A 10,210-nucleotide genomic window follows, 5' to 3' on the forward strand; every position below is an offset into this window, starting at 1 on the left:
CAGAGTAGGATAATCGAATCATGAGGTATATGTGTACCAGGTGTGAGTGTATCACGAAGTGGAAACGACGATAAGTGAAGTAAGAGCGTCTATCAGGTATAAGCGACTACAAGTATAAGTGGAATAGAGACAATAACAGGTATAAGTCATATAGAGACAATAACATGTATAAATGCATCACGAAGTGAAAGCGTTATCGAGTAGGAGTTTGAAATACATGAAAGCGAAGCAGCGGTAACTAACAATTAGAAGAGCTTTCATTGAATTTGATGGATCCAAACTTGAAACAACATTCATTGCAACCAAAAGAGCTTTCTTGATCTTCAAGCTTCATCAAATCACCACCAAAAGCACCCAAAATAGGTTGAAGGAGAAAGGATGAGCTCAAATCTTGAAAAGTGAGGCTATGGTTGCTCCCAATGAGCTCTAAATGTGATGAAGGCTGAGAAAATATCCTAAAACATGGAACCTTACATTTCAATACGTTAAAACCCCTAAAAATCATGGGCTTAAGTTGCACATCAACCACCTCGTAGTGACCTGATCACCACATTGTGGTGACCTGCTCACCACCTCATGGTGACGAGTTTTCAATTATTTCATCCAACTTCAAATAGTCAAAACTTCTTTGTTTCAACTCTATTTTTAGTGATCTTTATATGCACGTGAATGTATTAATAAGCCCCATAATCTTATCCAATTAATTTCGACTTAAATTATAACGAACTTAATTTATTAATTAATGCAAGAAGTCCCAAAATATCACTTTTTTCTATTTTATCCTTTTTAGCTCCAAAACATAATTCAAGCACTTAACTCACCTAACCAAAATTATCAATACCCAATAAGATCTAAACTTTATTCCTTTGAAGCCAAAGTCCTTTACTTGATCAAATCAAGGTCCACAATCCCAAAATAAGAAACAACTTGAAACTAGATGTTAAACCGACAAAACAAGATAGTGCACCTTATGTGGTAAATATTGGGAAAAATCAAGAAGAATGATATATTTCAAACCAAAAAAACCGATTGTGAAAATGACGAATATGCTAAAATAAATTGGTGTTTATGCCATTTACCTTAGGTTGTAACTAAGAGGTGATCGGTTAACTAGGAAATGGTATTGGAACATCATGAAGATGGATGTCCTTTGTGCCAACAAAAATATAATAGGTTGTAAAAACTAAAACCAAGCTAAAGTATATTCATTTCGAGTCACTTTCCTTTTAATAAACAAACAAATATGAACATAATTTTTGCCCGTTTAGTTAACGAAGAAAACCAATGATCTCAATTTCCATTTAACTTTGTTCATTAATCATCATTTATGTTCGTGTTCTTTTACTATGTAACAAATTCTCCAACATTTACAACTTTTACTTTTTCTATGTGGCATATGAAACGCAATGGGTTTGTTGATTTTTTTAATAAAAAGAGAGGAACCAAGAGGCTATTCCAAGTATCCATCCAACAGGTCTGTATCGAGAGCCTCCACGATTAAATGAGTAGAGGGAGATAGATGTCTAGTGACATCAAGTGTACCAAACACACCGTAAATGCAAATGTAAAGATATAGAGCATAAAGTTGAAACACGAAATAATCCATAGAACTGATTTTCTACATGAGTTGACCAAAAACATCAAGGTTTATGAAGATATTCACTAGGCCATAATCCATATATAATCGATTACCCAAAAACCCACCAAAACTAGGTGAAAACAAGAAAGCTACTGATTCACGTATGTATTGTTCTGATTCTGCATCTCAAAATCAGCAGCAGCTTGTGGAGCTTTTTCCATCGGCTGTGGAGAGACTTGATTAGGGTTCGTTGTTTTACCAGCAGGAGGCAAACACCTTTTTGAGAAAAAAGCCGCTATAGACTTCGTTCGCCTCACAGTTTTTTCTATTTTTTTCAGCAACAAAACAAAATAAATATTACCAAATAAAACCAAAAGAAGAAAAATCACATCTGTCCAAAAGATTACCTGGAGTACGCGATAACCCAAATTTCTCCAATATCTCTTTCTTGACCTGCGAAACGAAAAATTACTCATTTACCCACGACAAGGGTATTTTAGACATTTGATCATTATTATAAAATACAAACCTGCCAGCGGTTGTCTGAAAACATAGATATCTCACGAACTTTACTTTTCAACTGAGACTTTGCAACATTTGGAAACTTGTCACGTAAACTTTTCACCACTACATTGATCCCATGTGGACAGGACTGAATGATAGTTACCTGAAACAATCAAAAAGTCAAAAAGTCAAACAATTCACAACAAAAAACTCAATTACCACAATCCAATTACTCACAATTTCAGGTAAGTCTGAATCAGTAATAGTGGCTCCACTTGCTACTGGAACAACACCAACTTTGCTACTTGAAGAACAGTCTTCTTGTTTCTGTTTTTCATCTTCTTGAATGTCATTGGGAGCTACTAAATCTATAGATGGGCCCACAGGGAAAGCACGAATGCTCAAAGCTTGCAAGCATGTTTGTTCACTTTCTGGGGTAGAAGAGAGAGGTTGTGATTGTGACTTCTCATGCATTAAGTTGGAAACTACAAAAGGTCTGTTTTTCTTCAGAGCATGTTCAGTTAAAGTGTTGAGATGTTTTAGCTGTTTGAAAAATAAAGAAAGCTCTTCGGTTTCTATTTGGGGACAACTTGGTGAGCCCTTTGCTTCTTCAACTAACTCACTGTGATCCATTCTTTCAACTTCAACACCCTGTGTTAAATAAAGAAAGTTAAGATATGAGGATAAAAATAGCAATTTATTGAGAAGAATATTAAATGGTAAATACTAAATATACCTCATTTTCAGAAAGATATCCATCAGGAACAAAAAACCCATCCTCACTTTCATCTTCATCATCAGCTTTTGACAAGTTTTCCTCTGTATTTTCTTCTTCTTCTTCCTTATCACAATCTGATAAGCTTTCACCAGGTTCCTCCTGTATCATGAAACATTTATTAAACTGATATATTCAAAAAATATATATATTTAATAAACAATAATGAACAGATTCATTAATTATACAAACCTCTTCCCATTCTTCATCACTATCAATCTCATAATCCAGCTCTGGATCTTTAGCAAGAGGGCAACGAGGTTTAACAACTTCACTGAAAAAACAACAAATCCAAAACTAAATCTAATCAAAACCTAAAATATAATTTAAAGTAATTCAAATTTGGTAACAGATAATTAGTAACATTATGTACCTTTTCTTAGGCCAATAACCATAAAATGCAGGTCTGTGACTCTTATCAAACTGTAACAACTGTTTGCTTCTTCTAAACTTCTGGCTATCAATAACCGAATTATCTTTTGAATCATTTTTATTTTCATTCCATCCATCAATTAGTTTTTCAATATTGGTCAACTTCAGCTCTTTGACCACAACAGTCTTTGGAGTCAACCGCATACCCCAATGCCTTTTTTTGCTACCACAATGAACTAATTGATGCCAAGATCTCAAATGTACACTGTAAGTACAAAAAAAAATGTCAAAAACCAATTACAAAACACAAAGAAGTATAAAAAATATCATAAAAAGTGAGCTTACTTCCATAACTCATTTGAATCAAACTCTTTTTTGAGTGAAATGGCATCATCCATTGATTGAACTACTGATTCGGGCACATGTGTTTTTTGTTTAGGTGAACTTTCTGTATCTTTGACTGGTGATTGGTCAACCTGCATTGGTGAAGTTCCATTACTTTTTTTGAGGAATCTTTCCAAGATCGATGCTTGTTTTTGTAAAGCAAGTTGCTTTTTTTGTTCAGCTTCTTCTTTCTCTTTGCGTTTTTGTTCTTTTTCTGCTTCCTCTTGTTGTTTTTTTAACTGTTTTTTCATTTCAATTTCACGGCGTTTCTCTTCTTTTTCAGCCTCATCTTGCAGACGTTTCATTTCTTTCTCCTGTCAACCATTGACCAAAATAGTATCAAAACATCTTTAAAGAACAAAAAAGTTGACATAAGAGAAACTAACCTATAGATGGTGACTTTCTATTTATTTATATCTTACACCGCATATAAATAAATAGATAACTTTTTAGAACATTTTGAGAAGGGCACAATACAGGAAAACACAATGTTTTCACTATTTTCTTTGATTTAGCAAATTAACTATTTTTTGTAGTGATTAAACCATTATACTTTTTTGACCATTTAAAAAAACATTCTTCCAGGTTTCCCAATCTTGATATTAAGGAAAAGCACAACATACTTTGACCATTTTATCAATTTAGCAGTTTAAAACATTAAAGTTTTTGTTTAAAGAAACATGACTAACTATCTGATCCTAATTCTTTAAGTAGCAATAACCACTTTGATAACACACATAGAAACATATGTTGTGATATATATGTATTTAAAAGGAAAAATAAAACTTACATTTTGCAACTTTTCCTTCAAAAGTTCTCGCTCAATTCTCAATTTCTCTTTCTCAACTTCACGTTTGTTTTTCTCCAATTGCTTCACCACTAGTTTTTCTTCACGTTTCACTTCCTTCTCAGCACTTCACCCATGAACAAATGCCAAGTTATGGACCAAGAACAATAACATGTAACAAAATAATCAACAATACAACAGCATATACTTACACGTCAGCACCATTTTTCTGTTCCATTTTTTCAACTAGTGAACGTATTTCCACTTCACTCAACACTTTAATAAGCCTTTCAGATGCTTTCAGAACCTTCTGAACACCATTTGAAGCGCTCTCTGGCTTCATTAACTCGGTTATAACATCTGAAATTGATCAATTAATGTAATTAAACATCATAACAAGCTATCAAGGAAAGTTTTGTTCTTTCTTCATTTAACATGGTAACAAGCAAACAGTTTGAAATCTTGAGTAATTGGGGAATTTTTTTCTTCAGTTTCTCTTTCAAATTAAGAGGCCAAAAAACCACAACTTCAAATAAAAGTTAAGAGCAATCGAACACTAACCAGAAACAGCAGTTATCCTTTCGTGGATCTTTTTGCGACAAGTACGCCGAATTTTAATCGCACCACGAAATGACTTCGGGAGTAATTTTATGTCTCTTGTCTGCAAGATTAATGGGGTTTTAGCATCAGTTATATATACATAAAGATACTCAAACTCACTAAATCTGATAGTAATTCGAGTGACTAATACGTTAAATGCAGATCATCATAAGCTATAAAGGAATCACAGCAGGAAATTTTCATTTATACCTCCCAACACCAAAGGGAAGAAGGAGAGTCGTCTTCCAATACATCCGCATTTGGGTTTTGTACTCCATAGAAAGATCTCTGGCCGATAAGAAGCACAGAGCTCTTCACAGAAGCAGGTGTCATCGAACCCTCTTTCTCTTTCAGTGTAGAGAAAATCAATTCCACCAATTTTGACAATGGAAGACTGTTCTCTTCCAGTAAAGACGCAATCATCAAATTAGTCGAACCATTCGCCTTAACTGAGTCTACATCGATTAGCGCGTTCCGACTAAGAGACTCGTTGTAATACTTGAACAAACTATCAAGTTCCCCACGTAAAGCCCCAATGCGTGCTTCTCTTTCTTGTGTACTCATCACTAACTCAACCCTCTTCCTCTTCGTCGATTTCTTTGGAACGTCGACAACCATTGCATCGCCCATTTCGACAAACCCTAGACCCTAATTTTCAAAACCCTCTTCCGATTTAACTAAAGAGATTTCAGATTCCGATCAAACTTCACTTGCACACAAACTATCGCATTTACCAGAATTTCTTGCCTCGAATCAACTTAAACCAACCTAGATTCTGATGAAATGGTCCAGTTTTGGTGAATCTCTTTGGGTTTTTTTAAGAATAGGGGTAAAAGGATACGTGGGTGGGGTAAATGTGCCGACTGTTGAGGACTTGAGGCTTTCAACAAGCGTATTATTTCTTCCCTTTCTTACTTTATTTTCGGGTTTTGTAATCGAGTGTTGTATATCAAGAGGTGCAAACGAAAAATGGAAAATAAAACTAGGGTATCGATTTCCCGCTTTGATGAAAAGTAAATGGTGGGAAATCATATGTTTGCCGCTTAATAATTCGATTTCGAGACCCTATTCGCGCCCGATTGCACCCTCCGTGGTTCATCCCAGAACATACGGATGGGTTCGATGCTTTATGTCTTCCTTGTTTCTTTCACTACACTAGATCTAGGTCTTATTTTTAGATGTAACGTAATATTAATTATTGTGATTTTAATTTTGTAATGTTTGATAAAAATTGATATTAATTTAAATTATTAGATTTGAAAACACAGATGATGAAATTTTATAAATAAATTATTTTTTTATAGTAAATGAAGAATATTGTATTTGATTATTTGATTAACTTGTTTTATTGTTTATTTGATTAAATTGGTTTGATTATTAAATATGTAGATGTCTTAAGTTGTAAGGGACACATCACACATCATACGGTGGTATTTAATAATTAAAAATATGGTGTGTGGTATGTAACTATGTATATATATCATACCATAATCTAAAATAAATTTTCATCTATTATTGATGAAGGTGCAAAAATGATCTATGTGGTATGTCCAAAATTGTTATTTTTGTTAAAAAAAAAAAAAAATTGGATAACACAATTGGTCCAAAACTTTAATTTTGTTACGGTTTTGGTCCATTTTCTTTTGAAAAAATTCAAAATGATGGATTTGCCATTTACAATTTCATTTCCCAATTTCCTTTTGATGGAACTTGATATAAAATATAAATGTGTTTTTCATTTAAAAAAACAATCAGCAGAAACGTTAAAAATAGCAAGTTTATTTTTGAGTTTATAACAAAACCAAATCATTTATAATTTATTTATAGATGTTAGAATTATATTAAAACAAACATAAAGTGTTTTAGAATGACAATATCTAAAGTCTGTGAAGCCACTTGGTTTTGGAGTGTTGATGAAGATTAAAAAAAAAAAAAAAACAAAGTGTATAAGCTTCTCTACAAGTATAAATCATTAAGATAAGGCACCTGAAATGCTAATTCCTTATTGTATTATTGAGTGTCTTGAACATTTGAGAGCTTAACTTAATTAAGTACAAAATGAGACAACTCATTAGGGCTTTTAATCACCAAACTAGCTTCAAAGAGAATGAGATGGAGAGAGAGTGAGAGAGTGAGATAGGGAGATAGAGAGAGAGAGAGAGAGAGAGAGAGAGAAAGAAATAAGAGACTGGGAGAGAGAGAGAGAGAGAGAGAGAGATGGGAATAAGAAAGACAGTTTCAGCCACCATCTAAAAGAGAGGAAAAAGCTTAACAACTATAACATCCCGATGTCAAGGTAATTCCAATTGCAACCCTATGTTTGAAAAAATATGGTATTTTAGCCATTGGGATTGAAAAGGATTGCAAAATGGCTCATAGTTACAATATGGTAATTTGGTTCAAGTGTAGTAGTACGTTGAGTGTATGGTGTGTACGTTGGGCGTACACCTCGTGCGTGGGCGTACGTGAAAAATGTGCAAACCCTAATTTTTAGGGTTTGGTCCATATTTAAACCCTATTACAGCTTCATGTCTCATTTCTTCATCAGCCTCTCTCTATGAAAAATGATCCCAAGCAAACCCTTTGTGAGAAAAAGTACATTTTAGGCCCTTTGGAGTGTTTCACATGTGTTCTTGAAGAAGAAGAAGGTGGTGAAAAGAGCTTAGAGCTTGGAAACATTTTGGATCTGAGATTTCCTTCTTGTTAGCAACCTCCATGATGTATAAAGTTTGCAACTTGATCATTCTATCTTGTATATCTAGACATTTCTCCCTTTAAGACACTTTTTGTCCCAAAATGGTGATTTTTGAGCATGGCATGTTCTTGACCCAATATGTAACACCATTTTATTTAATAAATAAACAAACTAATTAATGAATGAATCGTATCCCTAAACTCAATAATTATATAGCAAGGTATTGGTTTCGAGGATTTAACTGGCATAATTTAGAAGTTTGGAGCTAGAAGGGTAAGTTCCGAAAATTATTTGTAAAGATTTTTAGAATACAGGGGTTATTTGGTAAGTATGGGACTTATTATGAAAATATTTATGGAAGCAGGGGCTAAAGAGTAAATTATGGACTTCATTTGAAAATAACTGTAGAGGGAGGGTGTCACACCCCGAAACCGATGGCGGAAATGCTCCGGGGTGGAGGACGTCATGTAAGTATCACAACCAATGTACATAGTAAGCATAGTAAACATGAAACATTACATTACGTATGAGTAATCACAATTGTTTAACAGTAAGGTGATACATGATTATCTATACAAAAGTTTGAACAAAAGTGAAGACGTGTCTTCTAAAACGCTCCGTCTTCTCCAAAATGTTGCGGGTACCTGTCTAATGCGGACCTGAGAATACAAACAGTTTGAAAACCAACATAAAGGTGGTGAGTTTATAAGTGTTTTGTTTTATGAAAATGAACATGTTTCCTTTAGTTTTCTGAAAAATTTGTTATCCAAGAAAATCTCATATTTTCTTATTAAGACAGTTTAATACGTATAACTCTCGATTGAAAACCATGGTTTTAAGTGGGTGATTACATAATGCTGAAGGTATCCCCATGGAAAGACCTTATGAGACTTGGAAAGAAAGGAAAACTAAGCCCTAAATTTGTTGGTCCTTTCAAAATCATCAAAAGAATTGGAAAGCAAGCATACCGCTTAGAATTACTTGAAGATTTGGCAGATATTCATGATGTGTCTCATGTAAGCTATCTGCGCAAATGCTTAAGCATCAATGATGAGACAGTTCCATTATCCGAGGTGAGATTGGATACTAAGTTAAGATATGTAGAAGAGCCGGAAGAGATCGTGAATGAAAGAACAACTAATCTACGTAATAAAGAAGTGGAGTTGGTACTTGTCAAGTGGAAACACCATCGAGGTCCAAATTATACTTGGGAAAATAAAAATGAGATAAAAGCAAAATATCCCCATTTATTTTAATCGATGTAATTTCGGGGACAAAATCCTCAAAAGGAGGAGGTAATTGTAACATACACGTTTTGAAATCGTGTTTTAAGTAAATAATATTATGAAATATTATGTGAATTTGAATGTTGATTTCTAACAGATAGTTTTTACGATAAATGAAGTAAACTATGTTTAGAATCACTCATAAAACATTGGAAGTCACATGAGATTCCGATTTAAAAGCCAAATAGTGAAATATAGCGAAAATATAAAATTTGAAATAAGTAAAATTTTATTATTGAAAGTTGTAGATAATCTCGTTAGAAACATGTAGGCAAAAGCCTCATCGAAATCTGAGTTATAACGAAGAAGTTATGACCAATCGAAGATCTGCGACAAAACCAGCACAGCGCTGAATGACGTAAAAAGTGAGTTATTGATAAACTACTTTTTTTAGCTTTAGTAATCTAAACGAAAGTTGTAGTATTCATTAAACCGATAAGTTCGATAAAAAAACACCAAAATCTGACTGCGTATGAGGAAGTTATTATTTTTTGAAGTTTCAGCTTAGCAGTAGACAACTAAAAACTTGAATTTTAGATCGAGTGATTTTTAGCCGACACAACCTAAACGAGAATTGAAGGCCTCGTCATTAGTAGTACGACGGTAAAATGTCTGACGAAAACGGATGTCGGATGAAGAAGTTATGAATTTTTAACTGACTTTCCAGTCCCGGTCTGTTAAAAATAATAATATTAAAATTAAAGTCAAAATTAGTTGTCGAAATCTAAACGAAAGTTGTAGAGCATAAATTTAGCTACGTGTGCATATAAAGAACGTCAAAAACGGAGCCCGTATGAGAAAGTTATGAATCTTAGAAGAATTGGGTGCAATTTCCGAGGAATCTCGCATCGGCCACGTCACCGTCGCCGGAGATCGCCACGTATCCGAAGTGTCGAGTCATCACGCCGCGTGTCGCTATCTGATAGGACCGAACCTCGGACTAGTGACCATCCGACGCGCCTTTTGGCGTATGAGGCGACGTTTGAGACGTCTCCTAAGACGCCTCGCATAGACGCGTGTCCTTTGTTATTGTTGTCACCGAGATGCTCGCTGCTGACTCTCCTTCTTTGGCCGACTTCGGATTCGCCTCTATAAAAGGGAGGTTGCGAACCAACCCGGGTATTTTTAAGAATTTGGCATCTTTGGCCCCTTTTTTCAATATTTTTCACTATTTTAAATTGCCCTGAGGCCCCGGTAACATTTTTAAAGCCTGGAATACGTCCCGAAG

General features: G+C 34.4%; 1 protein-coding gene across 1 annotated transcript; it reads right to left on the reverse strand.

Annotated features, from left to right (window-relative positions):
• Window positions 1-1,580: 1,580 nt before the first annotated feature.
• Window positions 1,581-6,070, reverse strand: FAS1 (chromatin assembly factor-1 (FASCIATA1) (FAS1)). The gene is made up of 12 exons (XM_078972303.1): window positions 5,212-6,070; window positions 4,963-5,062; window positions 4,614-4,761; window positions 4,405-4,528; window positions 3,576-3,928; window positions 3,232-3,495; window positions 3,051-3,132; window positions 2,820-2,960; window positions 2,321-2,734; window positions 2,109-2,246; window positions 1,987-2,032; window positions 1,581-1,904 (listed from the first exon to the last, which is right to left on the reverse strand). Exons 1-12 carry the CDS (start codon window positions 5,629-5,631, stop codon window positions 1,729-1,731), a joined length of 2,406 nt encoding a protein of 801 aa, XP_078828429.1. The 5' UTR covers window positions 5,632-6,070; the 3' UTR covers window positions 1,581-1,728.
• Window positions 6,071-10,210: the final 4,140 nt, after the last annotated feature.

This window comes from Lactuca saligna, chromosome 9 (assembly GCF_052625555.1).
Source record: "Lactuca saligna cultivar CGN05327 chromosome 9, ASM5262555v1, whole genome shotgun sequence".
Taxonomy (NCBI): Eukaryota; Viridiplantae; Streptophyta; class Magnoliopsida; order Asterales; family Asteraceae; genus Lactuca; species Lactuca saligna.

What these genes read in the sequence shown, in the direction of transcription:
- FAS1 (XM_078972303.1), bottom strand. Translation starts at nt 5,631, where the DNA reads ATGGGCGATGCAATGGTTGTCGACGTTCCAAAGAAATCGACGAAGAGG. An exon ending in AAGGATAACTGCTGTTTCTG is followed by an intron (nt 4,762 to 4,962) that starts GTTAGTGTTCGA and finishes GATCAATTTCAG; the next exon opens with ATGTTATAACCGAGTTAATG. An exon ending in GATTCAAATGAGTTATGGAA is followed by an intron (nt 3,496 to 3,575) that starts GTAAGCTCACTT and finishes TTGTACTTACAG; the next exon opens with TGTACATTTGAGATCTTGGC.